Source organism: Mus caroli, unplaced genomic scaffold, assembly GCF_978045245.1.
Source record: "Mus caroli unplaced genomic scaffold, Mus_caroli_1 scaffold_2, whole genome shotgun sequence".
Lineage (NCBI taxonomy): Eukaryota > Metazoa > Chordata > Mammalia > Rodentia > Muridae > Mus > Mus caroli.
In genome coordinates, this window is record NW_028227257.1 from 45,311,975 (window position 1) to 45,333,168 (window position 21,194).

A 21,194-nucleotide genomic window follows, 5' to 3' on the forward strand; every position below is an offset into this window, starting at 1 on the left:
GTGTGTGTAGTTTCCTGTGGAGAATTGATGAACATGATTAGAGAAGACTTTGATGGTGTTTAAAGTCTTGGAATGAAAAGGAATATCTAAGAAGTAAAAGAGTAGTGAGTGTTCTTGGAATAAATCCATGACCCTCCTCAAAGTCAACGACTAAGCACTAAGTTATCAAAAGCAAGTTGACAAGTGAGAGGACACAGGAGGAAAAGATATTTGCCTCCAAGTCTGATGACCCGAGTTTGATCTCTCGGTCTCCCATTGTGGAAAGAGGGCACTGATTCAAGCAAATTATCTTATGGCTACCACATGTAGCCCAACTGTGTATTTACATATATATACAATAAATGTGTATAATTAAAATTAAGAAAGGAAATTGGAAAATTAGTACTAGTGAGACAGAAGGAAAAAAAGAGTGAAACATTTTCTAGAAACTAAAGAAAAGATACTGAAGAAAGAAATAGTAGTTACTTGTGTCCCATGATGCCAGGAAGCAAAGAAAGATAAAGTCTGACAAAGGCATAAAATGCAGCAGGGTGACATTGTTATGGCCTTGGCAAATGGTTAGGATGTAGCCAGATTTAAAGGATCTCAAGACATACCACTGAAGGAATTGCAAGAGAGGACTGCTTCTTAGATGAGTTTGTTCTGAAGCTTGAGGACATTGTGAGGGTTAGAGTTGCTCAGAATAAAAGATGGAGGTGAGTGTGACATGTCTTCATGCTAAAGAGACTGATTCTGGGGAGGTAGACTAGTTGGTAATGCAGGAGAAGGGAAGATGGAATTGTGTCCTCAACAAAACAAACAGGTTAAGATCCAATCATAGGTTGATAAAATGGCCAGGTAGACTTTGCTGTTGATACAAAGATGGTATGTTATACAACAGGTTCATACTTGGTGATAGAAAGATGAAAGTGGTCACCTGCCACACCAACCCCGGTAGAATCTTTGTGACAAGTTCCATAGACTGATGTAAAAACTTCAAAAGGAGGAGGCCTCCGGGAACTGGTTGTGGAACTCTTGGCCAGAACAAAGCATTGAGCTGTAGTTCTCATGGCAATTTATCTGTTTTATCTTCTTCTATTCCTTTTTTTATTTGTGAGATGTTCCTGATAACCTAGGATAAAATTTTAAGTGAGAAAGGTGAATAAGAAACCATCCCTTGAGATGGAATCACTGCCATGACCTTGTCTCTGGGAAAACCAGTGCTTTACTTCATGAATCATTTCAAAATTACATAATAGTATTATATAGATATAAACTTTCCCAACAATAAAATTTCATATGACTACATGTATATCTTCGGTAGTGGGCTTTGGTATATGATTAAGAAAGCCTTAAATAAAAAGAATTAAAATAGTTTAAATTTACATCTTGAAGACTCACAAAAATTTAGGTACTAGATATTAAATAATAACTGACCATAAAAATTTATTAACCTGCTCTTGGAAATATGACACTAGCCTTGAATGATTTTTGTGCTTTTCTGTACCAAATGGCAATTATGTTATCTGTCCTATCCGTGATTGCTTCATTAAACACATCTTCTCAGAGTTGTAATACTTGTTTCTATAACCCTTACTTGAGAGCAGCAAAATACATTCAGATTCAGACTGCCTCTTTGTTTGTTTCTGATTATCATGCTGAATCCTTACCCACCTAGCCTTCGAGAATTCTCACCTCAGAGACCCCCATATCCGACTGGGGTGGTCCATGCCAGTCATCTAATGCCCTCTGATTTTACAGTGACATACAAAGAGTGCTTGTTAGCTCACAGTGCTTGTGGAGTGAGGATGTGTAAGGATTATAAAGAAAAAGCAAAGGAACTTTTATGGTAGTTATATCATGAAAGATACTATACTAGACAATATTGAGCTTTTACTTTTGTCACCAGGATATGTTGTCTTTCTTCATATATAATTTATTCACAGCTGTTGTTTTTGTATGATGGAAGGGTAAGGGGTCAAAGATTTGGAACGTATTTAGAGCAGAGTGGTCTAGGTAATGACCAGGAATGCTAACCTTTTCGAGAATTGAAGTGAATGGAGGAGAGAGAGCAAGTACAGGCTCAGAGAAGGTATGGCACCTGGCCTGAGCTTTGCTTCGTTTTGTCTTTGTATCTGACCAGGATTCTTCTCTTTCTTTTGTAGGATGTCTGGAATGGCTGGTCTTTTTAGCATCTCTGGCAAGATTTGGGTGAGTACTTATAAACAATTATATTTGAGGATATATATTTTTAAAGAGTAGAAATACAGCTTATAAACAATGGGAAAAAGAAAATTGTAAGCACTTTAACAATTCTTAAGCCATAAAACTACTTTCATGTTTGGTTCATCATAGTAATATATATTTATAGAAAGGAATAATTTGAAGATAGACTCATGGAAGCTGTATCAGGCCCATATTTTATTAGATTGGTGATGAGTCCTTATAAAAGCAAAAAGGTTTATGTGATATGGCTCTATTTTATCTCATTTTCCCCTTGCAAAATCTCTTTATAGATCAAAGATTGTCTAGGCAGGCACGAAAGTCATTCTGTGTATCTACAAGCAGCAAACTGTAGCCTGAGAAGGGCTTCCTGGTTTTAGAAACAAAGCTTTCTTTGAGCAGCCATTATTATTATAGCATCTGATGTTTCTTGACTATTGTTAACTAGAGTGATGGAGTTGTATAGTAGTTACAAGCACCAAAAGAATTGTGGCCCACTAGTGTAAAACACTCACTGCTATATGTGCTTATATAATGACTTGTAGCCACTTCAAAGTACAACAATTATTTAGGCCAATTGTTTGAATTATTTCTTGGTTTTTGTATGTACTTTGACCATTTGTTTCCTTCTCTGTAGAGAGAGCTTACTGCCATAGATTTATTGTATATTTTGTTTGAATTGCTTGCTTCCTATTTGTGAACAACACTTTAAATATGTTATTTACTTTTTGATCTAAGGCTAATAAGAGTAGACTTAAGATAAAAATTTGTAGGAGTTCCTGGCATGCATGCATGCGTGTATATGTGTTTCCTGTGATTTAAATGGGGGAATCTCTTTTCCCATCTTTTTCTTCCATTACCACAGTGTCTATACATTTTCTTAGCAAGTTATATTCAGATGCTGTACATCAATAAGGTCCCGTTCTTGAAGCCTGCAGAAGGCTGTTAGAGCACATCTTGTAGCTATTCATACTATAAGTGGAGACAAGAAACCTTAGCCTAATGAGGCCTTACTGATTGCTTCCATGCAAGAATAGTATTAAAAGGATTCTAAAATATGTGTAAAAGGAATCATGACCTTGGTCCTGAATTCCTGAAGAGTGTATGTATATCATGTGATGCAGATGAACTCCAAACCTAAGACTCTATCCTTCTGGGACACAGCAGACCATGTAGTGCTGGCTGAAACAATCTAGATGTCTAGAGTAAGTGTTGGCCTTCCTAGACACAGAAGAATTTACCTGTTCATGGAGGTATTGATCTGGCTACTGATAGAAACGATCTTAGTTTAGTCCCTTCATACAAGTATATGTATGTCCCTTCATACAAGTATATGTAGCAAAGATTAGCTCTAACTTAGACATCTGGTAAAATACTTCATACCATATATATTATATGTAATGTATTCTTGTATATATTGTTATATATATTTAGGTATTTTTATATTATATAAAATATAATATATTTAATTATATAGTTATATATCATGTGTTATACCTATATATTATATTAAGTATATATTTTATAATATATATTTATATATTAAATAAAGTTCAGGATAATCAGCTGACATTTTAAAATATTTCCAATAAAATAGAGTAGGATACTTTTATGTAATGAAAACATATAACATTGAGAAAGTATTAGTATGTTAACCTAAAAGACATAATTAAAGAGACAGAACTGATCATGGGGTCTCCAATGAAGGAGTTAGAGAAAGGACTGAAGGAGCTGAAGGGATTTTCAACCCCATAGGAAGAACAACATTATCAACCAACCAGAGCTCCCAGGATCTAAACCACCAACCAAGGAGTACATATGGAGGGACCCATGGCTCCAGCCACATAGGTAGCAGAGGATGGCCTTGTCGGGCTTCAATAAGAGTCCCTTGGACCTGTGAAGACTCAGTGTAGGAAAACATGAGGGTGAGGAGGCGGGAGTGGGTGGGTAGGTGCGGGCACATCTTCATAGAAACAGGAAGAGGGGGATAGGATATTGGGTTTCTAGGGGGAGGAATCAGGAAAGGTGCTAACATTTGAAATGTAAATAAATAAAATATCCAATAAACAAAACAAAACAAAATGTTACTAAACCTCTACCAAAGGGGGGAAAAAAAAAAAAAAGGACATGGCTGGCCAGTATTTTTACAATTTGGAAAGGGGATAACTATTTAGGTAATGTGAATTTGTCTCTAGACATACTGAGTAAAGTATTTTTAATATGACTGAATGCAGGATATCTACAGTCTCACATGAAATACTTTGTCAATTTTCTATAAGTAAAACTAATAATTTCACTGTTATCCTAGGAGGAAGTGTGATACTTTTTTTTTTTTTTTTGGAGTTTTTGAGACAGGAACTCACACTTTGTAGACCAGGCTGGCCTCAAACTCAGAAATCTGCCTGCCTCTGCCTCCCGAGTACTGGGATTAAAGGCGTGTGCCACCACACCCGCCAGTGTGAGACTTTTGAAATGTGGTGACATTGAGAACTTAGAAACAGGGGCTATAAGTTGCTTATTCCCCATCTCTGAATAAATACTCTCACAGTAGATTGTGAATTTATTTGTCAAGCTTATTGGATCTTATGGTAGTAACATTTATAAATGTTACAATGATCTAAAGATGGAAATGACTTTAATAAAGAAGGATTTATATATAGCTTATGATGGAAATTTCTAAAATGAGAAGGAAAAGAAACCTACAAAGCCTTTGGAAGTTCTGAAGGAATAAGTAAGGTATTTTTAAGGCACTGAGATTATGAGACTTATGGGAAATACATATAGGACTAAAGTCTCTGTCTTCAGATCAACATTAATGATAAACTGGCTGGAATCTAAGTTTAATTCTATTCTCTGTCCAGTCTACATTGAGGAGAGTCAAAATACTCTGATGATTCCCTCAGAGCTTCCAAGGGAAGTCCCACCCAGTCCAAGCAAGGATATTGAGTAATATTCACTAAGAGGGAAAATAGTACAAAGAAAAGCATGAACATACAGAGATTCTTCAGAAGATCAAGTGATAACCTAGACATCAATAGGCCTTAACAGAATGTAAACAGAAGTTGATTTTGCTAAATATGTAATCTTAAGCAGGCATATGTAAAGTATGATCACTTTTAAAATGCAGCGTGTCACTTTTAAAATGCAGCGTGTCTCTATAGCGATTGAAGGGACAAGGGTCCTCAAAAATTATGTTTTATCATATGAAATATTATTTAGAAAATAAATTCTCACTCTTGAAAAAATGAAATAAACATAAAATCTAAAGCTAAACTGGATCTCTTATAATCAACTGCATATATAGTTTCATGATACCACAATTCCAGTCTTTATAAGGGTTTCTAAAGCTATTTGAATTCAGAGGAAACATGGAATTTTATTTCTGTAGTTTTAAAAACAACTTCATTAATTTTAGTGCTTAGTAATAATTATTTAGTTATTAGTCTTTAGCAATAATTACCGAAGAAAATCACAGTACTACAGAATATTTTTAGAAGTTCAAATAGATCCCTTGAAGGATAAATTGGTATAAGAAACTTGAAGTAAAACTTACTAAAATAAGAGAATGCTTTCAAATACTAAGCCATCTTGGACCCAGAATGCAAAGATTTGGAGACAAATACCCTTTTTTTTTGTATTAAAAATCACTTAAGACATTTTTTGAGTGTTTTAATCACTTGTTTTGGAGAAAAGGTATATGACACTGCTCAACTACACATTATTCATCCACAGTCACTTAATTAAATCTTCATGTGTAAGCTAAAACAGCAGGTATTCATAAAGCAAGTTGGGAAATATATCCATGAGACATAGTGGCCTTCGGTGTCCTCAGTCTTCTTGACATACTTGAAAGCTTAAGCCTGATGTGCCCAGTAATGACAATGGCACATCAAGAAAAGTGTAAACTGTTCCATATACATTTTTTTAACTTGTTAAACCAATGAGATTTAATTGGAATTACATACAGGACTTAGGGGAAGCAGTTAGCAAAATGAGAGCACAAGGGACTCAAAGACAATTGCTATCCTGAAACTTAAAACCAGCATATGATACAGATAATGAATACTAGACATTGGGAACAAACCACATATATGTAGGCATCTCTACAGGATAAAAAGCATCCTATCTTTGTAGCTCAGTTTGTCAAATCCTCTTTTAAGAAGTATAATTTGAGTATGTTCATTTGAGTTAAACATACAGAATGCTGTCAGTTTCATTAGCTGTTTTGAGGCATGTATTTCACAGCTTCTCTTTGAAATAGATCGTTTCAGTCTCCAGGAAAGCTTATACAACTCCATATTCTTCTAGCTTCTCCATCATGACATATTTGAAAGTGAACAAGTAAAAACTTTTAATGAAAGATTTCCTTCATTGTCGCATTTTCAGTTTCTCTCAGCACAAACACTGGGTACTTCCTAAGATTTGAGGATTATTTAAATGTTTTCTCAACTTCCTCAAATATATAATAATTCTCTAGTGTGTAGCTTCAAGTGTTGCAAGCAATACCGCTTGGATAAAGCACATGCCATATTTTTTTTCCAGTGGACACTATTTTTCTGACTATAAATTTCCAGATATTTTCTTAGGTCTGAGATTTGGGTAAAGACCTTTTTTCAAATATCACATTCAGAAGGTTTTTATCCTGAATGCATTCTTTGATATATTTTAAGTGGTGAACCAACAAAAAAGGATTTGAACATTTACTATATTTATGAGTTCCTTCTCCTACCATATACATTTTTTTTAACCTAAAGCCAGAGCTGAATAATATCTCTTAAAAGATTAAGAGCTGGAAACTACTTTTTAAAACAAATTCATGGAAGAAGAATTTACTTCAGTTCACAGTTCCACTGAAGGTAGACATGATGGCTCGAGCTCCAGACATGGTTGTAGAGGCTTTGCACCTAGTGACATTGCAGAGGTGAAGACAGAAATTGATTTAATGGGGTGGGAGATAGTAGATTAGTGTAGAAGAGGAACTCTAGGGAAGGAAAGCTAACACTAAAGGCCTTTAGTATAGAAGGGTCCTAAACTATATGCACATACATATGAAAAAAGAATTTGGGGCTGGCGAGATGGCTCAGTGGTTAAGAGCAGTGACTGCTCTTCCGAAGGTCCCGAGTTCAAATCCCAGCAACCACATGGTGGCTCACAACCATCCGTAATGAAATCTGATGCCCTCTTCTGGAGTGTCTGAAGACAGCTACAGTGTACTTACATATAATAAATAAATAAATAAATAAATAAATAAATAAATAAATAAAAAGAATTTAAAGGGAGTTAGAGTTACTCTATAAGAGGGATACAGTAGAAGAGTCATATGCAAACAAAACCTGCAGTTACCTCCCTTTGAGCAGTTGGCCACTGGGATCCCATAGACCTACAGCATACAGGCTATTGCCATTTCTCTTGGCTATTCTCCAGAACTTGGTGGTAATAACCTGCTGCTGAAGATACCACCGACCTGAGTCACAAAACATGGCGAATTCAAATGGGTACTAACCTAGAAGCTACATTCTATTTACTCACTCTCATAGTGCTGAAAGGTGCTATGCATACTACTGGAGGAGAAAATTCATTATTAGTCTTACCCCACTGTATACTTTGTGAGCTACAATGGTGACCAGTGTAACAGGAATGACCAGCCATTTCCTGATTGGCTTTAAGGCCTTTTCCTTGAAATGGAACCCATACCTGGCAGCACTATGGGGACTGGGAACCTGTGGATAGGTAAGTCATCAACCCTAGGGGAAAACCTATTACTATGGTTCTGCTAAATGAACACAGTATTAAAATAACTTGTAATAATTTATTGCTATAAACAATATTAATACGTTTTCAGCCCTTATCAGAGAAGCTTTTTGCAGTGAGATCCACTACGGGTCAGTGTGCAGAGAATAGTAGCCTACAGAGTACTCAGTCTTAAATGTGGCATATCTAACATGCCTCTCCTCGGGAATCATTGAGGAAGAGGGGGCTGAAAAATATAAGAGCTAGAGGTGGTGTATGGCTACAAGGAAACAGTGGTTTCCAGACTCAACAGGGCAGTTGTATGTATGAACAGACAGTGGCTGTGACTACAAGCAAAGGGCATGGGCAAGCTCAAGCCAGACAAAATCTCAGCATGTAGTGAGAGAGGCTAGGTCCCATACCCCAAAGTATTTGGGTAACATTTTAGTTTTTGTTTTGTGTTTATTTATTTATTTTAATTATGTATTTCATTTACATTTCCAATGCTATCCCAAAAGTCCCCCACCCGCTCCCCCACCCACCCACTCCCACTTCTTGGCCCTGGCGTTCCCCTGTACTGAGGCATATAAAGTTTGCACTACCAATGGGCCTCTCTTTCCACTGATGACTGGACTAGGCCATCTTCTGATACATATGCAGCTAGAGAGACGAGCTCCAGGGGGTACTGGTTAGTTCATATTGTTGTTCCACCTATAGGGTTGCAGATCCCTTTAGCTCCTTGGTTACTTTCTCTAGCTCCTCCATTGGGGGCCCTGTGATCCATCCAATGGCTGACTGTGAGCATCCACTTCTGTGTTTGTTAGGCCCCGGCATAGTCTCACAGGAGACAGCTATACCTGGGTCCTTTCAGCAAAATCTTGCTAGTGTATGCAATGGTGTCAGCGTTTGGAAGCTGATTATGGGATGGATCCCCAGATATGGCAGTCTCTAGATGGTCCAACCTTTCGACACAGCTCCAAACTTTGTCTCTGTAACTCCTTCCATGGGTGTTTTGTTCCCAGTTCTAAGAAGGGGCTAAGTGTCCACACTTTGGTCTTCGTTCTTCTTCAGTTTCATATGTTTAGCAAATTGTATCTTATATCTTGGGTATTCTAAGTTTCTGGGCTAATATCCACTTATCAGTGAGTACATATTGTGTGAGTTCTTTTGTGATTGTGTTACCTCACTCAGGATGATGCCCTCCAGGTCCATCCATTTGCCTAGGAATTTCATAAATTCATTCTTTTTAATAGCTGAGTAGTGTTCCATTGTGTAAATGTACCACATTTTCTGTATCCATTCCTCTGTTGAGGGGCATCTGGGTTCTTTCCAGCTTCTGGCTATTATAAATAAGGCTCCTATGAACATAGTGGAGCATGTTTCCTTCTTACCGGTTGGAACATCTTCTGGATATATGCCCAGGAGAGGTATTTTTTTAAAGAAAGAATGGTGAAAGAAAATAAGTTGGGTGGGTAAGTTGACGAGGGTGATCATAAAGGATGTTGAGAGAGAGGTATTGAATATGCTCAAATATATGAAATTCTCAACTAATTAATAAAATATTAGAGAGTAGAGAGGGGGTGGTAATGGGGGCAAGAGGAGAGAGGGAGGAAAGTGTAAATGTAATTTTTATTCACTTAAAGTAACTGTCATCTCACAGGCTTTCTGTTTAATATCCTTACCGTTTCTAGTTCTTTCTGAACTCTGGCTGGCTGGTTCAACTCAGCTGTTCTGGCTCAAACTCCTCCCCGAGCTAACTGATTTAATCTGGCCTCTCTTAGCTTCTCACTGAATTGCTCTGCTTGGCCTGAAACTAACTCTGTCAATTTGTTCTAATCTTCTGGCTCCTCCTTATTCTCTGGCTTCACCTGGCTCTGCTGCATGAACTGAGTGGAACTGGACTGCCTCCACTGTGCTCTTAAATAGCCTCGAGTGCCTGTGCTGTTCTCATGAGAGCTGGCCTTATCCTCTTCTGTCAAATCATCTCATTTGTCCCTCAATTAGACAGCATTGAGATTAATGGTTTGATCTAAGGGCGTGTCTGTATTCCAGCCATAGTAGCCATGTTGCTGGATTCAAATTTCTGTACAGGAACAGGTCAGAACTGAGGCCAGGCTCTAACTTTAGTGACCTACTTTCACTGACTAGTCCTCTTCCCTTAAAGTTGTACAGCCATTGAAAACACTGCCATTAGGTGTGTACCAAGTATTCAAACATATGTCTGTGGGGTACATTTACATATTCAAACTGTACCCTACTCCTGGTACCCATATGACAAGAGGCATACAAGCCCTACTTTAAAAGTCCTCGTAGTTACTGTTAAGTGCTTTTTAAAAATTATCAAGTCTCTTCTTAGACTCAGGGCAGTCTCTTAACCCTGAGCTCTTATAATGTAAAAGAGCAGGTTGGATATTTTTAGCATATGGTAAGACATTCTTGGTGGTGAAATGGTGGCATAGCAAGGAATGATTTGATCAAAGTGAGACAGATTCAGTGGATAAGCAACCACCATACCTTGCCACTCTGGTTCCTAGATTTGGCACTCATGCTGACATTCTCTGGGCTCTAAAGAGCTCTAATACTGTAAACCTAGAATACACATAGTCTTTCTTTTGGGGTCTCTACAACTTTTCTTGGCTAATGCCCACTTTTTTTTGTTTTTACATCTCATGTTCATGTCTTTATACAATAGACTGTTAGGGCTCCCTTTGTAGAGAATCCATATTCTCTTGCCTCAACAGGTTTCTGAGACTTTGGCATCCATGATCCTTTCATGATGTTGCATAGTACATGCCCATAAAACCAATATGGACTCTGCTACCAGACTATATGAGCACCAGATATTCCTAAATGGTAAATCTTTGGATTGTCAGATTGTTCTGGTCATTTAATAAATTTTTGTTTTGTTTAAATGTTTCTCCTTTAGAACAGGTCAGAATAGAATATTTAGTTTCTTAATATAAACTAAAAAATTAATAGGGATGACTTAGATTTTGAGAAATATGGGATTAATTTAGAAACTTGGGCTCATTTTCATCATTTTTTCGCGAATTCTGGGAAGAATTGTTTTTATGGGCTGCTGAAATCTAACTTGGAGCCTTTTAATTATGTGCCTACTATTTGATTGGATTGTAGTTTATGATCTAAAACAATATGACTTGACATGAGGAAGTATGAACCTGGGAAGTCTACCTCTGAGTACCCATGGATTTGAAATGAACAGTTCATATATGTAATTCACATATTGTTTAACATTATAAAAAGTAAGTGTGGAAATTTTTAAATGGTTCATACTCTAAGGCATCAATCACTTTGCTTTATGTAACAACTGATAAGGAACCAAAGGGTTTTATATTTTAAAAAATTCCATGTTAGTATTAAGTACTGAGGAAGAGGTAATGATTTCATAAAGGGTATTAGAAAATCTTTTGCTATGGAAGGAGGAGCTGGCAAAGTAATTTGACCAGACCTATATCAAGATCCTGAACTCTAAAGAATAATTCTTAATAGATATAATTTTGGTAATTACTATTTCTCAGTGCTACAAAATTTGACGTGTTCATTAGGAATCACTTGAGTATAAATTTTGGTCACATAAGTGGAGAGACAGTTTGTAGACGAGATACAGCTAGAGAATCCCGCACTTCAAGTAAACATTTCATTTCTCATTTGATTGCAGCACCTTCACAACTATTTCACAGTGACCCTTGGAATTCCTGCATGGTGTTCTTACGTTTTTTTCGTCATTGCCACATTGGTGTTTGGCCTGTTCATGGGTCTGGTAAGACTTTGCCAGTCTTTTTTTATTGTCCTTTAAGCTGAGGACTTCATGTAAAATTAAAAGGTGGCCATTAAAGGAAAGTATATAAATAGAATTTTCTGTCATTTAAGCAGTTAATTTACTTTTTGGTTTCAATGATAATGTGTAATATAATGAGAAAACCATAAATATCACCCTCTAGTCTTATTTCTTAAATATTCTGAAGATTAATGCTGCAAACAATATACAGAGTGATCAAAGAAGGAATAAATACTGTACATGAATTGGTAATCATTTCCCAAAACAACCAAGTTGGCTATAACTTCACATAATGCTCCTTGCTTTGACCACTCTGGTAAAGACAAAGAATATATCTAACAAGTTACATGACAGACCATTTTCTTGTTCCTATCCTCCAGATGAATATCTAAACCTGACTAGATTATTTAATATATTTTTATTAATTTATTCTATCATATATACACCCCAACCTCAGCTTCTCCCACCTCTTTTCCAGTCCTTCCCCCAAACCTCCCCATCTACTACTCATGCATCAGGATCAGAGGTGGATCCAGCCAGTCTCTGCTTAAAATAGAATTTAGCTTTCAGTATTACAGAATTTGCTTATATATGGCCAGTTACTTTTTTGAAATACTTAAGAATTCTATACCCTGGAGTGGTCTTCCAGTCAAGTGTATCTTTCTGAAAACTTTGACTAGTTGCTAAGTGTCTGGCTAGGGGAGAACTGGTTAAGGGACACACATCTGATATTGAGGCATCTTGGTAGTTTGTCTTCTCTACTCAGTGTGAAATTAACTTTGTTTCTTCCAGATCCTGGTGGTGATCTCAGAATGTTTCTGTGTGCCTCTTCCAAGAGCTTCCTCTGAACGCTGTGGTAAGTCCGAGGAGTTCTCATGGGTAGAATTTTTAGAGCTCCATAAAATACCGTAGATTCTGTGGCTCAGCATTTTGGCCATAGCTTTCCACTTCTCCCTGATCTTCAGTAACCTGCACTGAGTTCTCTAAAGATGTGTTCTCCAGACAACTTTGAATAAAATTTACTTTCCTCTTTTAAAATTAGAAAATATTTTATATTGAAGATTGCACTTTTCTCCTTGGGCTTATACCCCGTATTTTTCAGTGAACAACTTTTACTCTTGAATTGGAATGAAAGATTCTTAGAGGAGCTGACATTTGTTGAATCTCTATGACAGTGGTCACTATGCCAAATCTGCATTTATTCACTCTACTTCAGGCCTTACTCTGATGCCCTTTATTTGTAGTGTTGAATTTCTCAGGGGTTCAGATAAGGTTATATCTTTAGTTCTTGAAGATTTCAAGACTTCATAGATAGCTAGCAATCTTATATGACCTTCAGCATTTTGGAGTGCAAAAGGCAGCCAGTGTAAACTGCTGCAGGAGTTCTCTGGTTTCAAGCCTAGCCCAGATGATACTATGTTTATGAAGTTCATTCAGTAACTATTAGTATTCCCAAACATATTTTATCAATTTAACTTTGTGATAAGAGGAGATCTTTTCTTCCTGACATTGGTCTCAAACTCCTGGGGAGTATGACTTTTATTGGCTTGTCTGAAATAGTTGCTATGACCAGTGAGTCATTTAGTATTTTATACAGCATGCAATACATACTGTATACCATAAAACAAAACTTTGTACTCCATTCCCATCTGCCTTATCATACACTCAGTGGTGCTCCTGTAGGGAAATACGAAATTTTTAGATGAGGCTAAAACTCTCCAGGCAGTGGTGGCACACACCTTTAATCCCAGCACTTGGGAGGCAGAGGCAGGTAGATTTCTGAGTTTGAGGCCAACCTGGTCTACAGAGTGAGTTCCAGGACAGCCAGGTCGATACAGAGAGACCCTGCCCCAAAAAGACCAAAAAAAAAAAATTCCCTATTTGTTCATCTCCTGGTTAAACAGTGAGTTAATTACAAAGTTGCCATTTATTATCCAGAGGTTTTTTTTTGTTTGTTTGTTTTTTCTTTTCCTTCCTTAGAGCAGGAGCAGAGTCCTGGAGAGGCTCAAGGAGCTGAGCAGCTACAGGATGCAGAGGAAGAAAAGGATGACTCAAATGAAGAAGAAAATAAAGACAGTCTTGTGGATGATGAGGAAGAGAAAGAGGACCTTGGAGATGAGGATGAAGGAGAAGAAGATGAGGAAGAGGACAACTTGGCAGGCATCATGGATGAGGAGAGAAGTGACACCAATGAGCAAGGAGTTGTGAAGGAGGGTAGTGTGTCCCCAAAGGCAGACGAAGCTCACCCAGCTGACACTCAGGACATGGTGGAAGACTCCCTGAGGCAGCGCAAGAGTCAGAATGCCAACAAGGGATCATAGGTTACATTATGACATTTCTAAAAATACAGGCCAAAAAAGAAGTCCGTTTCCCTCTGGTCTGCAGTTTAAGCCAAATCCTTAGTTGTTTGTTTTGTTTTTCTGGATGAGCAATGTTCACTTTTAAAAGATGATCTCTGGCCCTGTGGTTACATAGTAGTAAGCCTCAGTGTCGTAAGAGAGGTGTAGCACTTAGCCACCATAGTGTTAGGAACTTTGTGGGGACTTGTGGAGAACAAGTTGATGTGCTTGGGAGCCAAAGAGTAAATCAGAGGACTTCTCTGCAGTTCTCATTAGCACCTTTAGAAGTGAGGCTGCTGCTTAATAAAGTGAGAGCAAAACCACAGCATCCAGAGCATCCTTGAAGTTCAGGAAGTCTTTGCCTTCATTGTTAAGCTGTGTTTTAGTCATGTCAGAAACATCAGGTACCACAGCTCCCCAGCACTGTCTTGAGGCTAGAAATTGTGGAGACCTGGGTATAGATAGAACTTCAGCATGGAGCTTGGGAGTCCTCTGAGCTCTTTTGGTCTCTGTTGTCTTTTGTTTCTTACCTTTCATCTCTATGACTTTTCCACCTTGCACTTGCAGACTCCCATGGTTCACAGCTGCTCTGTAGTGAGAAGAGCAGGCAGCAGTGATCTGCATGGATTACCCTTACTTGATGTAAAGCTTGAGGGAACCACAGTTGAGGAGGCTAAGACTGCCAAGTGTCTCAAAGACATGCTGTACTCTCTGAAAATTCAAAAGGCAGTAGCAGTTTCATAGGACAGGTACAAGCAACATCTTGTTTGGGTCCTATAGTTACAGGATAACTTCTTCAAGAGTTTCTTCAGCCACAATCTTTGTTTTTCTGAATCCAAAGTGCTCTAAGTCTGGTCACTATAAGGTATTTTTATACAGCTGACTTCAGGTCTGTGGTGGTTAGTTTCCATCTCAAGAAACCTCTCTGGAACCACTTTAATAACAACTGAAAAGGCATGTCTGCTTTGCTTTTAGTGATGTGCTTTTGGTGAAAAAAAATTGATGAAAGTCAATTTCAGTAGGTAAAAGATTTTATTTGTTTCTATCTCCCTTGATCCTCTGGAGAATTGTGTGATTATAAATCTCTCCCTGCTCAATCCAATATCAGTATCAAGGAACCCAGATTCCTTATAAAAAAAAACTCTATCTCCTCTCTTACCCTCTCAAGTCTGAGAATAAATCCATAAAATTAGATTCTAGCTATATGAAAGATGACTAAATTCAATCTTATTCCCCCTTGGATTGAGTCAGAATAATGAGTACAGGTTTGTGAAATTCAAAATGTTTCATCATTTTAAAAAGGGGTATGTAGTGTAGTTCTCTGGCTGCTTAGAGGACACTTTCTTTGCATTAGCTGCCAACAGGAGGGTCATTGTTAGTGGAGGTTCAGAATCTGCCCTCCTGTACTGCACAAGGCTGCTACAAACCTTGCACAAAGAAAGATTTTATTGTGACAATCCATTCTTTATAAATGTTTTTATTTCATCTTTGTAACTTAGTTAACTGTCAGTTCAAGGCTGAGGCCATCCCAGAACTGGAGACCTTACTGCCCTTCCATGTTTCTGTCCTTCGATACATCCTTACTCAAAAGTGTCATGGTTCTGTGGTACTTATTCATCTTCCTAATAGAGCTGAGCTGCACCTTCTCTTCTGCCAGTATATTTCCTTCCTTCCCTTGTAATCCTTCCTTGATGCATGGAGTCAGAGTGTTTAAGCAATAGTAAATCCAAGTTCAGAGTGGTGGGAAAGGGATGACTTGCATCTCTGTTCTGTGAAGTACCCTCCTCCAAATTGACATACTGGGTTTTAATGGGATATTTGACAAGAGGGAAAGCTTGAAGGATTACAGTCTGCCTTGGCTTTGGTAAATGTTTTAAAACCAGGTTCCATTTGGACCTCAAATACTACCTAATAATATAATGAGATAATATATTTCCTTTCTTCTTCTTTTTTTTTTTTTTTTTTTTTTTTCCTGAGACAGGGTTTCTCTGTGTAGCCCTGGCTGTCCTGGAACTCACTCTGTAGACCAGGCTGGCCTCGAACTCAGAAATCTGCCTGCCTCTGCCACCCAAGTGCTGGATTAAAGGCGTGCGCCGCCACCACCGCCTGCATTATATTTCCTTTCTTAATTATACTTAAAAGATATTGGAAGCTGGAAGAAAAAGTCATGGAGAAGGGGGTCCAGTCCACTAAAATTATATTTATTTGTAGGAATCATTTTTTCCTAGCTTTTCTGTTTTTAACATCCTGGCAAAAATTGGGTTTCTAGTAAATAGTCCAGGACCTTAATTTCTTTCCATATGAAGCCTTAAGGTTTATTTTCAATACTTTGTTCATATAAAATTAAAGGGAAAAACAACTTAAGATTAGATAAACATTTAATACATTTTTGTGTACATAATAAATTTAATCCAGAAGTGAAGTGCATGAAAATATGATTTTCTAAAACAAAAACCATGCTTCCCTTCCATTGCCGTACCTGCTATTTAATTATAGATTGCTATTTTCTGGATGTTAAAATCTGGTGAATGAGATAGCGATTGTGGAATGAGGGTGTATAGTGCTTTATGCACAGATGGTTAGAGAAAGGTGCCTTCTTCTTCATTGGAATATCTGAAAATTCCATTACCTCTTTTAGTTTTTTTCTTAACCCTTCACCTCCTTAACCACGCTGAACCACACTGACTTGCTTCGAATCTTATGGGAGCAATGCACAGGCAGTTCACTTTTTTGTTGTTATTGTTTTGTTTTGAAGGCTAATCATGGAACATGGAAGAGATGTCTCATTCACTCCATAGGCCATTGTGCTGTGTGGCAGCCACTGCAGTCTCATCCTGTACATAGGATCTGTACCTGTTATTTATAATAACTAGTGCAATGGAAGGCAAACAAGCTTGACACAGATCAGCTTTGGACAGCTGAAAAGCTACACTCTCACATTTTAGGGGCAACTCCTGGCTGATAATTAAGATATTGCCATGTGGTTTGAGTATATGTAAGCTTGAATAAGTGCACTGTGTAACATCTTTTGGGGAGGAGATTAAAATGCTAGTTAAGGGAATATCTACCATGTGGCTTTTTGTGAGTTTGGAAACAATGGAGGTCAAAGGGAAGTTTTAAAGAATTGAAAAGGGTGAAAGATATTTCAGCATTAAAATCCTAAGCATGAAGTGAGAGAAAGAGAGAGAGAATGGAGCTTTTGCTGGTGTGTACAGATTTTCTGTGTTTTTCCTCTTAGTGTCCTGCTGTTATTCCTGCCAGTATTGTACATTTGTGATTGACTAGCCTGTCAAATCATTCAACTGTTTGGAAAGTATTTGTGTAAATCTTTGTGCCAACAAGAACTCTCTCAGTGTTGTGTCTCTTTACCTCATTGACTTGGTCCTTGTGAGTTTGTAGCTTCTGGCAGAAGCCAAGGTGGAGTCTCATGAAACCTGCTAGGTCAGTTCTTTGAGCAGCTACCCAAAGCAGGAGATTCAACTGAAAAACCTTGGACAGCTTCAGCCTAGCATGTTGATCTCAGAGGCTTATTCTCTAAAGTTTTGTGTAGACTGATTTTCACCTGTGGCTTTGACTCATTTCTAATGTGGTTTAATTTTATTTGTCTTTGGAAAGCTTTGTAGAAATGCAATTTTTATACTAATGACACTGTTCATTTGTGAGTCAGTATATTATAAAAATGGTGTGTTTATTTTTTGTAATAGTTTTGATTGTTTAGCCCAGTGTATTTATTTTCCATTACCTATGTATTCTGTGCTCTCAAATAGATGTGTAGCAATTGAAATGAGAAATCAGTGCATCATTTCAAGTACTACATTGCCTGCATTACGAATTCTCTGATCACAGAATTGTATATAACCCTGAGCCTATATACTGCCATTTGATTGTCAGGTTCCATTTGTGTCAAAATGTACAGATAGTGATGACCAAGTGAAACAGAGTGGTGTATTGCTTTTTCATATGAATATTTTCACATAAAAGCATTTGTGAAAGCAGTTGAAAATATTACTTTGTTAAAAAATAATTTTCTTCTGTGTTTATTCTCTTGAGTGTTCATTCTCCACTTTTTGTACCTGGACTTGGTGAAATCTATGCAGTGTACGCATGGTTAATGCAAGGGTTTCTGAACAGCACAGCCCATTGCCCTGTCTGTATGAGCTCACTGCACTTGCCCTGGTCAGTCTCCTGCATTTACTTAGTGACTTTGCTACTTCTCCAAGATTGCTGGCCTTCCGCAGTCTCCTACGACTTACAGAAGACTATCTCAACTTACCTGTTCCCACCTCTGTAGCAATAAAAAAGGCAGAAAGGCAAGGTGTCTCCTTTGAACACACTTCACACTGATGTAATGGAGATTTGATTTATTCCTTTTGAAAGATAGTAGTAAGCTGTTTGGTAAAAGAAAAAATGCTATTAAGTTCAATTTTTCCCAGTTTCTTTACCAAAGTAAAGGTAAGATGAATCTTGGTGAAAATTCTTCGTTAATCTACCTCTCAGGTAGGTTATTATAATCTCTAAGTATAGTAAGTGGGATTCGGTTTAATCCTGCTAACTTAACGTTAGTTGCCCTTCGGAAAATATTTTGCCATTAGAATGTAGAGTGTTTTAGTGTCACTCACTGATGGGGCCCTTTCCTGGAATTAAATGGTAGAGACCATATGATAGATGCAGAAAATATCAGTGGTGCAAAAGGACAAAGTGCTTGTCAGGTTCATGAAGTTATAAATCATTGAAGCAGCGACTGCCCTTTTAGCCCATGCTCTCTGCACATGTCTCAGGCACATAAGAGATTACAGGTTGGCTGCTTGATTATTTTGACTAATAGCAATATTGTATAGTGTACTTTGTTTCTCATATCCTTAACATCTTTGTCAAATAAGGTGCCAAGCCAGCTGATCTGCAGACTCTTCTACTTACTGGGAAAGTAGTTGTCATTTGTTTCTTTTTAAATAGTTTACTTTGTATTTGGAGTTTTGTGTTTTGAAGCAAGGTCATGCTGGGTGTCCCAGCTAGCCTCAGATTTACAACTGTCCAGACTTAGAATTTCCTAGGTGTGCTGTGATGCATGGCATGCACCTCTCTGGCTTGCAGCTGTATTTTCAAGTAGCATACAGTAGAATGATTAAAAACCAAGTTTCTATTGTCTATTAACCTCTGTTTTAAAACTGTAGCTCTGTTCTTATGAGTTAGCAGGAAGATAAGTCCCTTGCCAAGTAAGGCAAGTAGTCGTAGTGGTCAATTCAAATAATAGCCTCAATAAACCATCTACAGCTGTGAGAGCTGGGAGAGTGACCACATTTATAAAATGAGGACAATAATTCAGGGTTCGACAACAAGTCAGAGCTTCCTGTCTATTAAAATGAGATTTTTGATAAAAATAATTTTTAATGTGACTCTCTAAGGTATACTTAGTAAATAGTGTGGTAGAAAATAAATGTGGGAGATAGTTAAAGAAAAAACTATCTCTGCATTACAATTAGATACCTTGGCTACTATTTTTAAGGGGACAGTTCAGCTCAAAAGAACATACAAAAGAATAACGGACTAGGAACATGAGAAGTACAGGTAAAGGAGCTGTTAGATCTGTCTTGGTGGTGGTGATCATGGAGCGAGCGCACATCTTTGGAAGCCAATGACTACATGCTTCATTGGCTCTCTAGATACTGGGTATACAAGGATTGGCTGTGACAAGGTGGAAATGAGCTGGAATAACTGAAAATGCTCTTCTCTATCCTTGGCAAAACAAAAAACTCATCAGCCCATGAAAACCAAGAAAAGCCTTCTCTCTTGGCCTGGTCTCCTGCAAATGAGTTTTCTAAAAGCATGGGCATGCTTCTGACTTTAAATAACTTGGTGTTTGAAGTCACACTAGCATCTTATACTCAAAACCAAAAAAAGTAAACCAAACATTTTTAATATGAAGGCTAATGGGACAGGAGAGTGAGAGTGTGCTGGCAGAAGCAAGTTAAAAAAAAAAAAAAAAAAAGCTCTTGAGAACATTCCCAACATGGCTTAAGCATTCTTTGACTTCAGCCTGAAATAACAGTCACCTAAGGAAGCTGTTCAACAGCCACCAGGTATGAAGTTCAGGCTCTGAAGTCAGGAAAGTTTCATCAGCAGGTGGAAGATTGAAGAAGATAGGAGATAGAGGCAGACAAAACATAAGCTTATTCATGGACACAGAGTACTAGTGAGATGCTGGGAGCAACACCCTTGTACATGTGAGCTTCACCCATGGTACTGACACCTGGTGTAGTCCAGCACACAAGCTGTGGATAGTTTCCCAAGATGTGGAGGGTATTCACCTCTGCTCTCTAGGGCATATTTCTGTAAAACACACAAAAGTGGCATTATTCCAGGAATAAAACATATCATTGTTAACTATAGGTTCCTGAATATCTAATGTCAATTAGGTTATATCCCCTGAATTTCTGGTGTTAGTCATGTTTTAACTGACTCAAGCCAGATTGTTGTCCAAATCCTAAATGCCCCAAATATTTTCTGTTCCCTATAGTAGGGTTAGATGGCCTAAATCTTTGAGATAATGAAATTATTAAAACAAAATTTGAAAAAATTTTAAAACAAAAGGAATAGGTTTAAAGCATTAGAATGCTATATTTAAGGTTCGCCTTTATCAAAAAGATCATCACATAATTGTTGCCCACATGATCCACTTTACTCTGGTGGGACAATGCAGAGGGTTTCAACTTCAATGCCCCTTTAACCATTTTGATTGTGAGATATTCTCTGGACAATAATCTTTGGCAAACACCAGAATGTTATCAATATACTACAGCTTAGGACCTTTTTTTTTGTTTGTTTGTTTTTTTGAGACAGGGCTTATCTATATAGCCCTGGCTGTCCTGGAACTCACTTTGTCGACCAGGCTGGCTTCGAACTCAGAAATTCACCTGCCTCTGCCTCCGGAGTACTGGGATTAAAGGTGTGTGCCACCATGCCCGGCTTCAGTTTAGGACTTCTAAGGGCTGTTTTTAAGTGGAAAGCAATCTCTATTACACTGATAGGGAGTAGATGCTTGACAGGAGGAACTGAGCAGCCTCCTGCTGCTGGGTCCCAGTGTTATTGTGACAAATTAAAATTAATTAATTAAAAAAATTAAACCG

The 21,194-nt window shown here is 37.7% G+C and overlaps 1 protein-coding gene across 1 annotated transcript in view; it reads left to right on the forward strand.

Annotated features, from left to right (window-relative positions):
* The window catches only part of Tmx4 (thioredoxin related transmembrane protein 4), a 40,428-nt gene extending 21,964 nt beyond the window's left edge, over positions 1-18,464 (forward strand). Inside the window, exons 5-8 of the mRNA XM_021156434.3 lie at positions 2,145-2,190; positions 11,612-11,713; positions 12,524-12,587; positions 13,712-18,464. Of these exons, the coding sequence (XP_021012093.1) occupies positions 2,145-2,190; positions 11,612-11,713; positions 12,524-12,587; positions 13,712-14,052 (553 nt within the window). The 3' untranslated portion in view covers positions 14,053-18,464. The remainder of the gene's footprint in view (positions 1-2,144; positions 2,191-11,611; positions 11,714-12,523; positions 12,588-13,711) is intronic.
* The last annotated feature ends 2,730 nt before the right edge of the window (positions 18,465-21,194 follow it).